The sequence below is a fragment of the Magnolia sinica genome, chromosome 4 (assembly GCF_029962835.1).
Source record: "Magnolia sinica isolate HGM2019 chromosome 4, MsV1, whole genome shotgun sequence".
In the NCBI taxonomy this organism is placed as follows: Eukaryota; Viridiplantae; Streptophyta; class Magnoliopsida; order Magnoliales; family Magnoliaceae; genus Magnolia; species Magnolia sinica.
This window is the reverse complement of record NC_080576.1, coordinates 55,166,084-55,186,186: the sequence shown is the minus strand read 5'-3', so window position 1 is coordinate 55,186,186 and position 20,103 is coordinate 55,166,084. Positions and strand designations below refer to the sequence as shown.

The 20,103-nt window shown below is 39.3% G+C and overlaps 1 protein-coding gene and 1 long non-coding RNA gene across 3 annotated transcripts in view; both read right to left on the bottom strand.

Moving 5' to 3' along the window:
• The window catches only part of LOC131243128 (DNA polymerase delta small subunit), a 50,925-nt gene extending 37,019 nt beyond the window's left edge, over positions 1-13,906 (bottom strand). For both annotated transcript variants that reach the window (XM_058242242.1, XM_058242243.1), the window contains exons 1-2: positions 13,747-13,906; positions 13,396-13,525 (exon numbers count right to left, since the gene is read on the bottom strand). In XM_058242242.1, the coding sequence (XP_058098225.1) occupies positions 13,396-13,525; positions 13,747-13,818 (202 nt within the window). In that variant the 5' untranslated portion in view covers positions 13,819-13,906. The remainder of the gene's footprint in view (positions 1-13,395; positions 13,526-13,746) is intronic.
• On the bottom strand, positions 3,186-7,134 carry LOC131243129 (uncharacterized). Its single transcript, XR_009169887.1, has 2 exons — positions 4,652-7,134; positions 3,186-3,441 (listed from the first exon to the last, which is right to left on the bottom strand). It is a non-coding gene; the product is annotated as an uncharacterized LOC131243129 (long non-coding RNA).
• Positions 13,907-20,103: the final 6,197 nt, after the last annotated feature.

The window sequence follows — 20,103 nt, the reverse complement described above, 5'->3', positions numbered from 1 at the left end:
CTAAACCTTTGGTATAGGAGTGCTGCTGTAAAATTTTCTTCAACTCAGAAATACAAGCACCGCCACTTTCGGTAACAATGATGTCATCTACATATGCAACTAGCACAATGGTACCTACCTATGTTGCACAAAGACAGAATGGTTGGCCTAGTTACGCTTCATTCCAAACTCAAGCACCACATTACTAAATTTATCGAACCAAGTTCAAGGAGACTTTTAAACCATAGATCGATTTCTTCAAGAGACATACTTTGTTAGACTCCCCCTGAGCAACAAAGCTAAGTCGTTGCTCCATAAAAACTTCTTCAATAAGCTCTCCATAAAAAAAAATAAAAAATAAAAAATAAAAAAAATAAAGGCATTCTTCACATCAAGCTCAACATCCAATCAAGATTCGCAACAAGAGAAATGATAACATAGAGTAAAGTTTGGCCACATGGGAGAAAGTCTCTGAGTAGTCAACCCCTAAGGTTTAAGAATATACTTTTGCAACAAGACAAGCTTTTAAATGGTCAATTGAACCATCAGGGTTATCCTTGACTGTGTACACCCATAGGCACCCAACAAAATATTTTCTTGCAGGTAACTCAACAATTATCTAAGTTTTATTTTGACGAAGAGCGGAATCTCTTCCTCCATAACTCGCTTCCATTCATCACTATCAAGAGCTTCCTAGAAAGAGTGGGAAACAAATATGGACAACAAAGACAAAGCAAATTTTCGAAACAAATGAGATAAGCCATCAAAGGAAACAACGTTGGACATACGATGTTGAATACAAAAACGTATGTCCTTACAAAGAGCAATGGGAAAATCACCTTCAATCAAAGACATTGGGAAAGACTACAAAGAATGATGTTTAGACGGGATAGAAGGATTGATAGAGGACATGTTGGTAGGCACCCCATCTCCTGTTTTGGAACGTCTTGAGTAGACCTACAGGGGCAGATTTGCACGATGCACAAGGCCTTCTCCATGAATGAAGTTGTTAAAAAAACGTAATAACAACTGACACATAACATCTACAAGTCGGTTGTACATCTATAACCCCATTGAGTGAAGGAATAACCAAGAAACATGCACTTCATAGCTTTTGGTTCAAATTTGTCGGACGAAGCACACACAAACAAATACCTTAAGAGGGAATGGAAAATTTTGATGTTGGGGGTATAGAACAGAAAAAGGAGACTAACCATGTAAGACTGATGAAGGCATCCAATTTATCAAATAAAATGCACTTAGAACTTCATCACTCTAAAAAAAATTCTGGCACCTTCATATTTAACAACAATGCTCTAGTGACCTCAAGCAAATGACAATTTTTATGCTCTGCTACCAACATATTCAAAATCAGTTACGTAACGGCCGTCACATAACGGTAACGATCATAACCATTACGCGTTACAGGGTTGAAACGGCCGTAACGGCCGTTACAGAAAAAACAGGCCGTAACGGTCCCGTAACTGTCTTGTAACAGTTTTTTCAAAAAATAAAAAAGGGTGGTAATGGCCAATATAGGAGGCATAACGGCCGTTACGGCCCATATCATAAACCGTTACCGTTTTGGAACACCTTGTCTGTTACTCCATTCTATTGTGGTGTGAGAGCACATGAAGCTTGGTGAATGATGTCGTAGGATAGGAAATAGAAATCAAAGTCATTTAATATGTGTTTCATAGCATTATCTGACCTCAAAATATACACTATTTTATCACTTATTTTATCCTCGAGAGGAAGGAATGACACTCTATAATGGTTGCTTAACTCACAAGCCTCACAATCTAGCCTAAAGGCATAAGACAAAAAGGGGAAAAGACTTTTTAAACTATTTAAGGATGGCTAAAACAACGAGGGAACAAGACTCTTTAAACTATTTAAGGATGACCAAGCCTGAAATGCCATTGATGAGGAGAAACCTCAAACCACAATCTAGTTTCAACTCTGGATATTCTACTATTGAGATAATAGAGCCCATTCATTTCATGTCCTCCACCAATCATCCTCCCCATATTTAGATCCTGAAATTCACAATGGGATGGATGGAATTTGACATAACAATTTAAAGATTTAGTTTGCTTTCTAATAATAAACTCAGAGGAAACTTAAGAATGTACGATATTGTTGATAATGAAAGAGTTAGAGTATGGGGAAAAATATCCAACCCATAGACCCGAGTGAAATACCATCGGTTAATGTTACGGAAGAAATGGGTGAAGACTAGACTAACTAAGACACACTATGCTTATCAATTTGTGATTGGAAGCACCAGAATCAATTACCCAATGAACATACTCAGAGAAGTGAAATAAGTTATACCTACCCAAGCATAAGTAATTGTAGAGGATGAAGGCTAAGTGGAACGATCTTTCAAAATCTTGGCATACTCTTCCTTGGACAATAATTGTGTCACTTGCGATACTCAACTCAATATGGGCAAAAACAAACTTGGAGCCATGACCTTTAAAACCATCATCCGACGAGCAAACCTCAATCCCCCAAGCTAGCCTTCCACCAAGATCCCAACATGTGTCAACTGTATGATTGGTGAGGCCACAATGTGTACACGGTCGATTACCGCGGCCACATTTACGACTACCTCCAAGGATCTGAGCTCTTACAGGCTTAAACTCAAGGTAGAGGCCAAAGACGAATTTAGCCACACAAAATTCCTCTCTTTGTAGTCGCATAATCTCATAATCTATCGACAACGATTAATACCATTTAGTTCCTCCGATATGCCTCGCAAGGCAACGTAGTATTCTGCCTCAATCTTATCTCCCTGCTGAAAGGAGAATATTTTGGAGTAATTCATAAAGGTGGGTCAAGTTCTTCTCACCCAAATACATCTCCTTCAAGTTCTCCTAGATTTCTTTTGCAATCTTGAAGAAGATGACATTCGCACTGATATGTGGTTCCATACTGTTCCACAACAATGCTTTAATCTGATCATCTTTAGCCACTTAGTCTTCATACTCTATTGAAGTTTCTATAAGTATTGGGGAAGTTAAATACTTTTAACTTTCTCTTTCCCGTAAGAAAGACTTCTACAAATGTGGCCTAATGTAAGTACTTTGCCCCACCAAGTTTTGTTGATGTTATATGCAGAGCCATCGACTTAGATGGGGAAAATGCCCATCTCACTTGGCAATCGCTGAAAGATGTACAATGATATTATTAAAAAAAAAAAATGCCCCTCTCACTTACAATGCAACAACCCAAGGGCTTTAAACCAAATCTAAGTACATTCTTAGGCCCCATACATAAAAACAAAGTATATAAGATCCAAGGGTGGTCCACATGGTCACACCTGTGCCACATATGTGATAACTATCGACCCCGGAAAGACCACCAACAACAATTTCCAAGGATACGGTGCACTATAGGACAACTGAATATATGTGTACTCCAGCACTCAAATACACTACGCATGTACCCTAAAAACTATGTACTCTAAGGGGTTGTTTGATTTTACAAAGCAAAGGTGAAATTGTCGTATCTAACCCTGTCAGTGACTTTCCGCCGTTTGAATTTTACTGCAGGATTTACTGCAATACACAGGCGTGAAGTGATGTCTTTCCCTCCTGCAAACGGAAGGAAATCAACCATGTAAACGACCACCTGGGATATTTCGTAGCACCGCATGGGGTCCACCGTGATCAACACAGGAGATCCGCACCATCCATCCATTTTACAGGCTGATTTCATGGGTTGACCCCGGACGGTTTGGCTGTCCACAGTTGGGTCTATCATCTCCTTCAATGGTGGCAGTGGCGTATAATGGTCTTCTCTGTGTTGTGATCCACTTGGTACACTATGAAGCTTCATTTTTGGGTTGAACGCCTAAATCTTTATTACGGCAAAACTGGTTGGTGTGGACTGTGCTAAACACATGTATGGTGGGCCAAACTAAGATCACATGGTCCGTTTTATACGTTACAGCTACCATCCGCACTCGGCAAAATCGCCGTCTATCTTCCATAGGCATCATAACACCTATGACAGCGGATGGATGGGTTGAAATCCACCTTGTGTTCCACATGACTACAAAAATAGTATACCTTCAACCGCTACATGTTTATAAAAACTTCTGTGGTCCGTTTCAACCATCAGCTTTCCTGAATTGAGTTTCTGGTAGGTGATCCTGTCTTTTACTTTTCTAAGCTACTGGATAACAACGGCATATGACATCATCATCTTCTAATCCTTTTTCGTTTGAACAGGTAGAACGAGTTGGTGCAATCTACAGTTCTTCATCTTCTTAGAACGGTGCTGATATTTTGTGTTTTCTCTTTTTCCATGTGTTTTTTTAACAATATCAACAGGTTGGATTTTAAATGATCATTATAATGGGCCTTAGGATAGTTTCAACGGCTTGGATTCCAAAGATCATCTGGACCACCCAGGTGGGGCCCACCGTGATGTTTGTGATCCACCTGTCGCTTATCGTGCTCCTGCAGGTCATGTGCAAGTTGGAAAACAAACAGCAGCCCGTAAGTAATGACTGTATTTATGGTGCTCATGGAAGGAAACCAAACACGATCACCCAAGTACTATTTCCGCCGACAGTCTTGCAGGCGGAAATACAAATAATGATTAAAAACATTTACATGTATTTACCCCTAAGAAACGGAAATCAAACAGCCCCTAACACTCCCTCAAGCTGGAGTATGTTATCATACATGCCAAGCTTGCCGATGATTCTGAAGACCGCGGGAGAGGCTGACTGCACTTCTGATGGATATGGTGGCTAAGATTTGAATCGTAAGCACTTCCGGTGACTGGGATGTGACTCATGAGAATTTCCGGTGTTTGCAAAAGGACAAATTCTTTTGGCAGTTGTATTATGCAACAGCACTTCCGATGGTGGGATAACATTCCAACAACACTTTTAATGGCTGAATGATAATCCAGCAGCACTTTTGGTAGTTGGACGAAGTTCTGGTGGCACTTCCAATGGCTCGATGATGATCCGACAACACTTCTGGTGGTTGTCAACACTCGACAGGGAATGAAAAACGATAGAGAATGGAAAGAAGAAAGGTATTGTCCCTATAGCATGTTAAACTCAAGAGATTACATTGTCGAACACATGCAGAGGAAGAAAAGAGGGAACAGAAGAGAATATTTTTCTTCATATCCCCCTACCACTAGTAGCTCTTACTTATAGATTATTTATTACAATTGATAAGCTCAAAATAAATACAAATGAAATCTAAAAGGTACACCATTGTCTCTAAGGATATAGTGCACCACAAGACAACCAAATATGTGTACTCTCCCACTTACAACTTTTTAACTTTATAAGGTCATATGTATTGACTTCTAAAGCGACTCTTTTAACCATGGGATAACTCTCATATGCTCTCTTTGTGGTGAGACTCACATACTTATCCCCAATTTTCCTTTTTTTATATATATTATTGACTGCTTCTATCAGAGTGATTAATGCATGATTGAGAGCTTGAGGCATTGTAGTGGAAATTTTGTTCAAGTTCATAAGTATAATATTATTCTTCATGAAGATTTGAATTCCATCTTTGATTGTTTTATCAAATTGGTACCAAAGCAAGTTGTTCTTGGGAATTTGATTATTTTTTCTTCTTCTTTTCCAAAATTTGCCCATTACACATAAGGCCAAAATCTTAACCTAACCATAAGACTAGCTCTAAATCCACCCGAAACCCTAGCCTCAACCAAAATCCATTCCCAAACCCTAACTTTAGTTGCACGAAGAGGGAAGCGAAGCGGCAACAAATTCGGGTGCAGGAGTGGGGAAGCGTCCCTCTCAAAATTTAAACAAGTATAAATAAGTAAGAAGCAGGAGCAAGAGTGAGATCTCGAACCAGGGAGTTGAAGCGGGAGCGGTGCTAGTTAGAACGATCCTACAACTAAGGTCCTAATCGCATCCCTTCCTACATTAAAAACTCTAATTGTAGCCATTGTTCGTTAAAAAAAAAAAAAACAAACAAACAAACAAAAACAAAAAACCAACCGGGAACCTCAACCAATGCAAATAACCAAATTGCAACCCTCATTCACCCTCAAATACCTAAACTTACCCAAATCCAACCTTAATTACCAAGAACCCTAACCCTAATCCCATTAAAGCTTAACTAACGGCTTTGCTTAAACCCGAATCCTAAACCGTAATTCCTATAGCACCCCTACACTCAATCGTAAGCCTTATCAAGACTACACCCCAAAACACCAACCACAACCCTCATAAACATACAACTTCCAACCAACCATACATGTTCGGATAAGAGGTTGCAAATCAAGGACTTGTGCAAGAAGTCCAAAACTGAAATGTTAGCTCTCCAAGAAACTAAAATGGATGTTGCGGACCAAAAGCCGATGGGGCCTCATTATGGTGGGGTCGATGAAAGGATCGGGTCACATCACAAAAAAATTGGAGTTTTCCAATTGGATCATAAGTAACGAGATGGTAGATCTACCTATGAGGAAGGTGAAATTTACTTGATCAAATGGACAATCAAAAGTGGCAAAATTCAAGAAAGACCGGTTTTTGAACTCTTCTGATTGGGTGGAGAAGTTTCCGCTAGTCCATAAAAGAGACCCTCCATGGCCTATGTCTAATCATATTGCCCTATCGCTTTGGAGGCGAAAGAGGAGAATTCAGACTCATGCCCTTTTAGATTCAAGCTAGCATGGCTAGAGGTAGAGGGTTTTTCAAGTTTGATTAAAAAGTGATGGTCATCCCTTTCCCTAGAAGGTTCGTCAAGTTTTGCTTTGCTCCAAAAAATGAAATGCTCAAAAAGAAAATTAATAGCTAGAAGGTGGAGGTACTCGAGTATCAAGAAGTGGAGAAAGATTCTTTATTGCTCGATATTCGGGCCTTAGATATCAAGGACTTGGAATTATCGTAAGAGAAATTAGCTTGGAGGGAAACTTATAGTGCACAGTACAATACCAGACTTAGAGAAGACGAATCAAATGGAAGCAACAATCAAGGCCATGGTGTGCGTAAAGGCCGTTACGGGGCCATAAAGGCTGTTACATAAAGGTAACGGCAGCAACCGTTACATGTTACGGGGTTGTAACGGCCGTAACAGCCGTTATGGGAAAAAAAATGACCGTAATTTCCTTTAACAGCACGTTACATCTACTATAAAGGCCATAAGAGCCCCGTAATGGTCTCGTACTTTTTAATCCACATTACGAGGCAGATATAGGTTTTTCGGGGGTTTTTTCAATAAATAAAAAATAAAAAAGAGAGACCATAACGGCCGTTACAGGGCCGTAACAACTGTTATGCCCCGTATCGTAAAGGTAACGGTGGTGGCCATTATAACCACCGTTACCGTTACGGAACACCTTGATCAAAGCAAACCTAGTTCAAAGAAGGGGATAAAAATACAAAATTATTCCACGCTATGGATAGTGCCCAGAATAGAACCAACAAGATCTCGAGCGCGATGATAGATGGTGATAGGTTAAAGGACAAGTCTCAAGGTTTGTGTCGCAATCATAATTTACTTTTATCTCCAAAGAAGATTAGAAGAGGCTGAGACTTGAAAACTTACACTTATAATCGGATTTTTAGTAAAGAGGTCGATTCTCTTGAAAATCAGTTTTCATAAGAAGAAATTGAAGCACGAGTGGAGGATTTAGGTAGTGATAAGGCTCCTGGACTAGATGGTTCCCCAATTGCATTCTTTCATAAATTTTGGGTGTTGGTAAAAACAGATTTGGTGGGCTTCATCAACAAATTTTTCTAATGTGGTCACATCGCGTCTGAGTTAGGTGCAATATTCATCGCCCTTATTCCGAAAAAAGGAGCAGAATGTTTAAAGAATTTCACGCCAATAAGTTTATTGGGGGCCCTTATAAAATCTTAGCAAAAGTTTTAGCTTCCAGGTTCCATAAGGTGTTGGCAGGGGTGATCTCAAAAAGTCAAGAAGCGTTTATAGCAATTAGGCAGATTACAGATAGTGCTTTGATTGGGCATGTATGCATTAATGCTTGCCATAGGGAAGGGAGGAAAGGAGTAGTTTGCACGCTTGAGATAAAGACAGTGTATGATCATGTAGACTGGTATTTTCTAGATTACATGCTAGGTCATCTGGGTTTTGGGCAAAAATGGAGAAATTGGATACAAATGTGTGTGAAATCCACTTTGTCCTCGGTTCAAGTAAATGGATCTCCAAAAGGTTATTTTTTGAGCTCCAGAGGCCTGTGTCAAGGAGATCCTTTATTTTCATACGTGTTTGTTGCAGTGGCTGAGGCTCTAAGCAAGATGCTAGATAAAGGAGTAAAAGTGGGTCTGTTTTACAATTTTAGGGTGAACAAGGTTTGGGCGAATGGTCTTCACCGTAGGTTTGCTCCCTGTAGCTGAGGGTTCGATTCCCCTCCTTGGCTTTACCCGATAGACGTGGTTGTGGGTGATTGCGTGTATCCGCAAGGATTAGTCTCACTTCAAAAAGAGGTGGGGACACCCTGTGTCTTCAAATATATATATATATATATATATATATATATATATATATATATATATATATATATATATATATATATATATATATATATATATATATATCTTCAATATGCAGATGATATCATTCTCTTTTATAAAGCAGATGCGAGCAAAGTAGACTACTAGTACTTGAGGAAGATCATAATACGTTTCGAGGCAATAGCAGGTTTGAAGGTAAATATAAACAAGAGTTAGCTTTTAGGTGTCAAACTTTCAAAGGAAGAAACTATCAATCTCACAAATATATTTGGTTGTCATGCATGTTCATTTCCATCTACTTATCTCGAGCTTCCACTTTGTATAGATAAGCCGACAAATCGGACGTGGGACAAAGTTGAGATTCGAAGGTAAGCTTAAGAGGGAAAAGTAGATATCTTTCTATCATCGGTTGGTTGACGTTAATCAAATCAGCCATGTCTAATCTTCTGATCTATTTATGTGCCTTTTCAAGTGTCCAAAATCATGATCATCCAGGTTGGAAAAATTAAGGTGGGATTTCTTACGGTAGGGTCTTCAGAAGAGGTATACAAGCCGTTCAAGGAAGGAGCAGGTCTCCGGAAGCTAAAGCAAATGAACATAGCTCTCTTAGGGAAATGGATCTAAAGATTTAGGGCGGAAAAAGAAAATCTATGGAGAGAGGTGATTGAAAAGTATGGGATTCAAATAGGGGGGTGGTGGACAAGGGAGACATCCTTGTATAAGACTTCATCGGTGTGGAAATCAATAGCGATTTTAAGGAGACAGTTTACGAAGAATATGGGCTTTTCCATGAGTGATGGAAAGAAAATATGTTCTTACGAGGATGCTTGGTTGGGTGAGAAGGCATTGATCGAAGTTTTTCCAAGCTAGCAAGAATCTCTCGTAGGAAAATATTTCGATGGCTTGTTGCTTTTCTTTTAGAGGTGAGGAAGTGATTTAAGCTCCCCCATGTCATAGGAATTTGTCAGAGATAAAGGCGAAGGACTTAGTCTCTTCATGCTATTGCATAGAGCGAATCCAGGATGAGATGGTGTGGATTAAAAGAAAATATCAGTGTTTCCCAATGAAAACATGGTATAAGGCTCTAAGTGGGTCTTCCAAGGGTAGCCAATGCAACCCCACAGCTTCAGTTTGGCGTTATGGCGCTCCGCCCAAGTTGGTGGAGTTGGCTTGGCTTGTGGGAAGAAAAAAGATGCTTACAGTGGACAACGTTCACAAGAGAGGAATGATTCTCCCAAATGTTTGTGTGATGTGTTTTCGTAGTGCCGAGTCGGTAGATCATCTCTTTCTCCATCGCCCCTTAGCAACAGATATTTGGAATAGTGTTTTTTTTTTTTTTTTAATCTATTTGAGGTGGCATGAGTATCATCAAGCTCAATTTAGAGTTTTCTTTTGTGAGAAAGGTCGGCAACGAATTGTGGAGAATGGAGTTGGTGGCCGGATTGTGGTTTATATGGGGAGAAAGAAATAATTGTTGCTTTAGGAATCGGAGTAGGTGAATTCCGAAAGTGTTCAATACGGAAAATCTAATGTAATGGAATGGGCAATTGCTTCACATGTGTTAGCTGAATTTTTTGTTTCTTTCCTCTTTCTTGGTCTCTTTGTAATCTTGTAAGGCCTTGGCCTTTTTCTGAATAAAATTACAGCCTTTTAGAGAGGGGAAAAAAAAAAAAAAAGATAACAGGTAAAGGACAAAACGAGGTAGTGAAGAAATATATCCATGACTACAAGTAAGATACATTGAAGAAAACAAAGAATGGTGACTGATAGAAATAATGGTATCTTTAAATTTTGGGTTTTCTCATGAGTGTGGTGTACATCCAATTCGATGATACCTATTAACATATTCATTTGGAGTGACGTATTCGAAAGATGTGCAATGCAAGGTTACACCTATGGACTAGTGTCATCTGCTTGTTGGAAGACCATGGATGCAGGATAGACAACCTATCCATGATGCAAAGCAGAACACTTATTCACGAAAGGAAGGAAAGATTCATCACGAAGCCATGCCTACGGATTTATGTCCTTGAAGCCTCTATGAGAAAAGGAACATGGGAAATCCACGGACAAACCAAAAAGAATCATCAAGAGATAAAGAATCTATGCGAGAAACCATTGATGGATCGATGAAGGAACCTACTGGTGAATCAAAGTACAGTCCAATTGCCAAAACGAAGAATTCAGAGGAGAAGCGCCCAGGGCATCATTCATCCACTCTTGTTCTCACTTTGAACATTCAAGAAGCAGAACAAGAGAGAGAGAAACGAGACGCAATCTCCAGTCCAACATTCAAGACGAGCAAATCCACTACAACAAAAAATGGAAGCCACCATGGAGGACAAGGGCAAAACAAAGATAAAAGAGCAAGTGGCTTACTCTACAATAGTACAACGCCAACATATGAAGTTCTTACAAACATGGGAGTCCACATCATCAGCTCCTACCAAAGCCAATGGAGGAGCATGACAAAGGCAATATGTGGAGATTGTCAAGCACCAACTCATGGGCGAGTTCCTCAAAACCAGGGTGAATATTGACGCAGGACAAAGTTGGATCATCAATTTAAATCCACTAGTGGACCCCCACTGCTGCTTGAGGAAGATCAGGCCATTATTTGTGGTCTGGTTAGTCTTTAGAACCCAAGGGATCGATCAGATGGCTCAAATGATGGACCGACTGGAGGGTGGAGGTCCACAAGCCAACCGGCAGTTTCTTAGGAGCAATATACAAATGGCATATGTAAGAAAATGCGCTTTTATACAACCCTAGAAGCCAATGCAGTATAGTATAGATGGGAACTGTTCAAAAAAATGCAGCATACATGGGAATTTGAATGCTAGTTGAACTCCTTTTTTAAGATTTCCTCTTTTGGACTTTCCTTATCTTATTGAAAGCTTTTATAGGATTGGTTAACTTTTATTTATGAAAGGTTATGTAGACAAATAGGGTTTAATATTGGTCGCTTTTACTTCAAGGATTCGTATCATGATATCACCACTATATACATGGCAATATAGAGTCATACTTATGGACTTCAGAATAAAGAAATTATTTGATATTTTTCTTCTTTTTTGAATTAATGAACAACGAAATTGTTCCCAAAAAAATTGAAATGCAATGAAACATCTTTAGAAGCGAGTCCTCTAAAACCCTGAGAATGAGAATGTTATAGTTCCTCTTTGTGGTGAGACTCCACATACTTATTCCCAATTTTCTATTTTCCATTGCTTACTGGTGTCATTGGAGCGATTAATGAATGATTGACAACGGCCCAAGGCATCTAAGGTGGAAATTGTTTGTCAAATTGATGCATTTTTCATAATAATTTGAATTCCATCTTTGACTGCTTCATTAGGTAGGGATGCTTGTGAGCGTCTTCGGAGATGGAGGCTCACTTTTCATCTTTTCTCTAGCCTCCACACTGTACATGTGGAACACATCTAGAGCAATCATAACCGAGGTATTCAAAAATGGTTATGAAACAGTAATGGTGAGAACCATTACACGTTACAGCCCGTAACGGCCATTATGCAAAAGGCTCATAACGGCCATTATGTGGCCAATATAGTTTAGACACAAAAAGAATGATCATAACAGTTGCTACTGCCTGTATCATAATGGTAATGACAGTGGCTGTAACAATTATTGAATACCTTGATCAGAACTGATCATATCTCAAACATCAAATGAGATGAAAAACGTAGAAATCCAATCAATGCAATTTGCACCCATTGAATGCAGATCACTCTTTTTTTCCCTAAATCTTTTCCTTAACTATCCACTAGCAGGTCCTTCAATGACATCTAAGATAATCCAATCCTATTATATTTTACCTATAGTCCCTACGCACGATGATCCCCATATCAAAGGTTCCAATTGCCCTAAATTGTGCCACATTTGTGTGAATGCTACAGAGGAGTGAACTAGCCAAAAAACAATTATTCTCTTTATTTTATTTAGTAATTTATTATAGTATACAGTGGTGTCCTCATGTATAGTTATGTAGCTGTGATGGACACTTTAACACTTGGCACTTGTGCCCCTTGTCCAGGTAATACTAGAGAGAACCACCATCTTCAATAACAACCATAGCAAACCTCCTCTATTTACTTCAGATGCTGGATCTTCCCTGTTGAGGCACCGGATGAAAGCAATATAAGCTCAAAAACACACTTGTAAAAACAGTCCATGCAACTCTTTTCCACTCCCAGTCACTATAAGCATGTTGATATGTTCAGGAAGTATAACTCCACTAGGCGCCAATGTGAGAACCGGTTCCCAACCCAAGTAACGGATTCCATTTTGGACCAGCCCGATTAAGGAAGAGCACTTAAGGGCATTTTGGACCTTTCACATTACCTTAGGATTTAGTTATTTGTTTTCAGCCATAAATAAGCCCCTTGTTGCTAGCACGTTTTTTCTAGATCTACTTTATCCTCTCTTAGTTCTGTTCCTTTTTATTTTTCTTTTTTTTGGTGAAGAATCAAGAATGCCCTTCAAATTGGGATTTTTCTTTCCAAATCTCTGATTCAAAACTGTACTGTGGTTCAGGATCAGAGAATCAGGATTGTGAAAATCGAGATTTTGAATCAATCCGGCATTTGAGTCACATTACCACTCATTTAGTGAGCTTAGGATGCAACATGGCCCAAAAACCACACAGATCAGACAATCCTAACCCTCCAATTGGCAGCACGCTATGAGAAAAGAAATCAACAAGAAATCCCCTTCCAAGTCTAATGTCTAGGGGTGCATTTCGTTGCACTTGCACCCTAAACCTCAAAAATTCGACGGAAAAAAAAAAAAAAAAGGTTTCCAATAATGTAACAGCCCCCAGTATGATCCCAAAACCCATCCAACCAAATTGAACAAAAAAAAAAAAAAAAAGGAAATTGAGGAACAGAAGAAACTAATCGAACCGGGCAAATGGGGCTTCCATTTGGGGATGAGAGCATAGAGGAGATTTCTCATATTGTGGAGGCGAGCAAAGTAAATCTGACTGTATTGCTGCCCTTTGTACCTCTCTGTCCGAATCTCGAACTTCTCGTCCTGAGAAAATTTACCCAGAATTTAATATATATTAAAATAAAAAAAATTATAAAATAAAATAAAAAAAAAAAGTGAGAGAGAGGGAGAGGCTTGAAAAGCTGCATGGAAATCTCCCTCTCTTTTCTTGGCTCCAAAAGAGGAAGTGAAGAAAATTACGAGATCTGCCACTGATGGAGAGAGAGAGAGAGAGAGAGAGAGAGAGAGAGAGAGAGAGAGAGAACCAGAGAATGATAGATGGAGTGCTTTCTTTGGAGTTTCTGCTCTCCGTAGATTTCCATCGCTTCTTCTATCATGCTGGCAAAGAAATGTTCTGTTTTGGCTCCTCTCCCTACTTTTGTATGGACGGACAGATTCCCGTGTTAGTTTTGCACGGTTTATAAAAACGTCCGGGACTCATCCTACTCATGCCAGGGGCTGTGCACGAGTCGAGCTTGGCACAGCTTAGTTCAGCTCGGCCAGCAGCTAACCCCAACTCAAACTCAACCCGGCTCAGTTATCGAGCCTGGCTGTTCAACTCGACTTAGCTCAGTCAGCAACTCGGGCTAGTTCAAGCTTGTGCGACATTTTCTCAAACACTTACAATGCATCTTCAATCTCTCACAAAATGCAAAACAATAACGACGCTTTACAGTTATTTCATTAAAAACTCAATGAGTAGCATAAAAACAAGATATAAGGCTAGTTCTAAAATGTAATTTTTTTTAAATATATAGTGATTTGTTTCGTATCTATTCCTTCCTCGCCACCAACCGATTTTGTGAAAAATGTACCACGTGAAACAACACTCCGTTTAATCACTTCATCAAATACTTGGCGAGTAACTTTAAGATAAAAATAACCAAGTCACTCAGCTGATTCAATCCAAGTCGATTCAAGTTGAGGTTTGCGCCAAATTAAGTCAAGCGCGGGCAAACTAGAACTTAGCTCAAATTTTTTCGAACTCCAAAAACCAAGTCAACTTGGTCCAAATCCAATTTCTACTCGAGGCGAGTCAAGTGGCGAGTCAAGTCGAGTGAGTTGACTGAGCTAACTCGAGTCATGTAGGCTCATGTGTGGGGGAAGTGAATTGGCCGATGTACCACACACCACTGACCTAGTTGGTGTGGGCACGTGTCATGCAAAGAGGATTACTGACGCTCCTTGAGCTCCGCGTTTTGCGAACAGTACAAATGGATATCAAAGTTACCTAGGTCCCATAACAATATATTTATTGTATCCACACCCGTTCATCCATTCAAAGAGATTATTTTAAACCATGATCCAAAAATTAATCATATCCAAATCTCAACTGGACCACACTACAAATAAGACAATAATTCTCACCATAATGTTTATTTTCCATCCAATCTGGTCATAAGGTCAAGAGAGCGAGATGAAGAGGAAAAACAAATATTATATTAAGGGTTTGGATGGTAGACATTCAATCCCCTCTGCCTTTTGTTGTGTGGTCAACTTGATCTTTGGATCAGTCTTATTTTTAAGCTCAAGACTAAGGATGAGCTGGCCAAATGAAAGAACCGTTTGGATATAACACATAACTCGTGATGGGACCTATAGAACTTGATGATGTCAACACACCAGCCAGGTCAGTGGTGTGTGGTACAAAAGCCAATCCGCTTCCATGTGTGGGATGTCGTACAGCTATCTAGAGCATCCAAGTTATGGGTCCCATCATTAGTGGAGCATCTCTCTAAAATCAGACTGATTGAGCCATCATAACCATCTAATTGATGGTGTATAATGGATGGTTACAAGTAAAATATTGAGTGGTCCAAATTCGATGGAAAAGATGGGATGGTTAATATCATTAGTGATTTGGACAGTCTGGATTTCCTTACCATTAGAACACGGTTGCGGAAGCAGGATGCTTACTGAGTGAGTAACTCGTCTTGTGTAAACTCTGTGGAGCCCACAGTAATTCATACATTTTGTCCACTCCATTTATCATTTTACCAGATAAGTTTAGGTCTTTAGCTCAAAAATAAAACATATAAAAAGCTCAAGTGAACCACACCATCCAAACAGTGTTAATTGAATGTCTACTGTCGATAAGTTTTCTAGGGCTAAAGAAGTTTTAGATCAAGATGATATTTATGTTTTTACTTCATCTCTATGTGATCTTATGAACAAATTGGATGACAAAAAAACATCACTAGAGGCCTTAGAAAGGTTTCAATGGTGGAAATCAATACTTTCACCGCTTCCTTCGTATGGTCCACTTGAGCTTTGCATGTGCTTCAATTTTGGGCTCAACCCCTGAATTGATCCGGAAAAATGGATGGACGGAGTGGATAAACCACATGCATTCATGGTATGGCTCATTACGATAATATAGCCTACTGAGTAACTCAGCAGGCAATCCGATTTCTACCCTAACTGTGGTGATTGTATATCCACACCGTCCATCTGTTTTTCCAGCCCATTTTTGGATGTGGTCTCCAATATTAAGTTGATTGAAATCTCATGTGGACCACACCACGGATAAAGTGGTGATTGAATGCCCACCATTGAAAACTTCCCAGGGCACACCATAAGCAGATCCTTAATGTTTATTTAACATCCAACCAGTTGATGAGGTAAAAATGAAGGGAAAATACAAATATTAGATTGATCCAAAACTTCCATGGCCTAAATAATCTTTTAATGGTCATTAACCACTTCTTCAAGTGGTGTATTTCTTAAGGTTTGGAATAATATCTGAAAAAATGGATGTGGATTAACAACAACATGGGCTCACACGCGGCTATCGTGGCACACATGCCAACTGTCATGCATTAGACACCTTGCGGTTATTTTTTCAATTAAAAGAGCATTGGTATAATGTGGTTGGCCCGCTCATCAGGTGGACCATATTCGTAAAGGAAAATAGCGACTAAGATGTTGTAAAATATTAATTTTAAATATATTTTTAAAATAAAAAATTATTATATATTATAAAAAGTTGTTTTTTGCAAAAATTCACTTTTTTAGTGTTTTAAGAATAGTCCCACATTGGAAAAGATGAAAAAAAGTTGTGGTTATATGAGAAAGGTGGAGTATTACAATGTTTACTCACTTAAACAGAAGAGTATTGGACTTGCGTGTTTCACGTGCGCTTGGGCTCAGTCACGGGCTAAGTGCGAGGGCATGTGAGGCGGTGTGGCAGTGTGGTTGTAGAGGTGCTAGTGGCGTGCTTTGCACTCGCATGCATGGTTTTAAGGCCTTGGACTAAAATTGCCAGCAATCCTAGCCTATATATACAGAGACTAGATGGGTTTACAATTCATCACAAAAACACACTCCAAGCACACTCATACGAAAATCCTTTCTTACAAACAAGATACTCCAGCAAGACAGCAAGGTTTCATCCGAAGCATTACCTAAAGAACAGACCAACGTTGTGGTCTAGAACGGTTCATTTGAACCATTAGCTGAAGAACAGACCAGTGTGGTGGTCTAAAACATCTTTCTTTTTCTCTTATTTTGGGATTCTTCCTTTTCTTATTTTTGCCAGACATTTGTGTACAAAAGTTCCATTGGTGGATCCTCTTACTTGCTGAACACATATCCACACCAGGCTCGTCATATCCTAGAAGTAATTTGCCTGAAACCTTTCAGCATACTCAATCTATTTGAATAGGGGCAAATAACGCTTTTATAACAACGTTCTCATACATGCTTCCGCCTGTCCTAATTTCTATTTTTCTGTTTACCTACTTTACAAAAAACATTTTTTCTGTATTATTTCTCGACATAAGAAAATGACCCACTCCATATTCCACATGCATGTGTGACCTACCTAATGAGCTAACGTGGTCATTGTGCTCACTGACCCAGCAGACCAGGCCCGCCAGAGTTTTTAGAGCAGGTTTGGGCCGACCATTGAGGTTGCTAGGGCCAACTAATCGAATGAGATGGACATGAACTCACATCTTGTCTGGTTGGCCCAGCCAGCTTGACGTATGTAACGTTGGTGCACTGAGAATTTGGAATTTCGGATGGTAGCCGAGTCAAATCACCTGTTCAACCCCACAAGTCGAACCCACTTGGACAAGTAGATTCAAGCCACCAAATTTATTAACCATATGGTATTCATAGCCAGGTTGAGACCATGTTGTTCACCTCCATTATAGTCATTCCTCATGAGAACCATTCGGAGTAGAACCAATCGGAGCAGGATACGTGTAATTTGTATGGATCTGCATGGTGTATTTGAAAATTTGTAGAAGATTTCTTGGTAATAATTGTTGGAACGTATCGAATAATGTCATGTCATTGTTTAAGTCACTTATGGAAGAGCAACCATGAAGGAGTCATCACAAGACAGATGGCAAAAGGAGAAACAAACGAATTCAAGTAGTGGTAAGCGGTTATGGCAACAAAACGTGAGAAAGATGTAGATAGTTGGATAAAAGCTATAAATAGCAAAGAATTCAACATAAAATGTTCGTCTAATATCAACCCAATCAAACCAAACATTACATTTCAATTATCCTTTTAATTACCAGTCAATTTACATTGCATAATTTAATAATTTACCTTTCATGCCAAGAAAATTACATTCCTTAGTGTAATTCTTTACTTTCATCCTATTGTAGTAATCCATAGTGTTAATCAATTAACTAGTAGTTTTAGCTGTAATTTGAGTCTACGCTCGCACGCTGAATTCAGTTCTTCACTCGAAAAGGTATTTTATAATTGTTCCTCATGACCGACTGTAAGAATCCATTTTCTCATTTTACTTATCTATATTGAAAAATCCTTTCATATGGAAGACAAAGGTGTAACCCATCATTGAGGATGAACCATACCCTCTAAATATTTCCTAATCATGTTTACACACAGAACAAGTGACTGAATAGGCGACCGATCTTATCAAATTTCGGTCATACACCACGTGTCTACCTATCTTGGCGCTTAGGGTCATATCCGTTCGCTTTGAATTGAGCCGCAATTTCAATATGGCATGCCCACACATATACAACAGAAAACAGAGCACCAACAGTTTTTGGCACGCCCGGTGGGACCTCGTCTCTAATTTACTAGCATAATATTGCCAAGTATGAATATAATAAGAACTCGGATTATTGGGATTGATCCCTATGCATTGACCACATGACCTCTGGTCAAGGACGTGCCAATTCAAGCAGCTCCTAAAGCGTTGAATCTAAACAATAGCCCAACGCTTGGTACCAGGGACCAGGAAGGAGCCTTAAACCTTTCAGATTGTTCCTCCAGACAAGATAGTGATTGTTCTTCAAGATGTACAGCTAAGTATTCAGCATGTATAAGAATATGGAAGAGCCTAAGTCGAACAATTCTGTATTCAAACTGAAAACACTAATAGATACATGGCCAACGGGGCTGAGGCCATACATCGATTAATGGCTATGATGGCTAAGCGAATGCCATCGATGATGCAATATAATGCCAAAGGAAGTTCTATTGGCAACGCAGCTCCACTGCCATCCATGTCGCCTCCACAAAGGAATCCACCACCGGTCCCAGTTCAAGAGATGCGAAATGTTCCGCCTCTTATGGAACTCAGACGACTAGAGCGAGAGGCTAGTGTTGGAGCATAAAAAATTGAAGTAATTATAAGCAAACAAAGAAATTGAAGAACAAATATGACGGATTCACAAAGTTGCGCAGGAGCATAAGTTGCGCGGAGGCAATAGAGTTGCGCGGGTATTTAGAGTTGCGCGAGACCGCACAATTCGTCATAATTGTGCGGGTCCGCACAACTTATCATTGAGATATTCGTATTGAAATGCACAATAATGCAAAATGAGCCCCATGGCACAAGATTCGAGGTTACACGTGTGAAAGCCTATAATACCCCCTCCCCTTCATTTGAGGGATTGGATTTTATAGAAGATTGATACCTCTGACAAGTATTGAAGAGAGGAGAATGAGAGAGCAAGGCAGAACTGCGCAACTCACATCGAGTTGCGTGGGCCCATGCAACTCCTCGAACTGCACAACTCAACATGGAGTTGCGCGAATGACTTAAGGGGTAGCATGTATATTATATTATATTTTTGGAGTTTTTCCAGGACATTTCAACATTCCTTCATAATATTAATGAAGGCATATGTATGAAAGAAGATCCGCATAACTCTTTTCTCATGAAGACTTGAATGATATGAGTCGAAATGCTGCCGAAATTGATATTAAACTGATTCAATACTTGTATTTTTAATCATAAATACTTTATTTTAAAATCGAAGGATAAGAAAGATGTAAACGAATTCAAAATGAATAAAATGTGATGATTATTCTCTTCATTTTTTCTTTGTTACTATTAAATGAGATAATTTCAAAATCTGATACTATTCGTTTCTTATCGAAACAAAATGACGACTTTGTTGGGGAATTATTATCTTACTTGATATTAACTTAGAAACAATTTAAAGAATGCCATAATAGTTTGGTGTCATATAGATGCCAAAATGGTGACTCTCAATGGGAACATCCTCCCTTTCATCTCCAAGGTAAAGTGTACCTTCAATTAAATACTAATTGATATCGTTTTGTGTTCTCTGACAGAATTACCATACAATACATACGTTCAGGCTGCAACCAATGGTAATCACTTC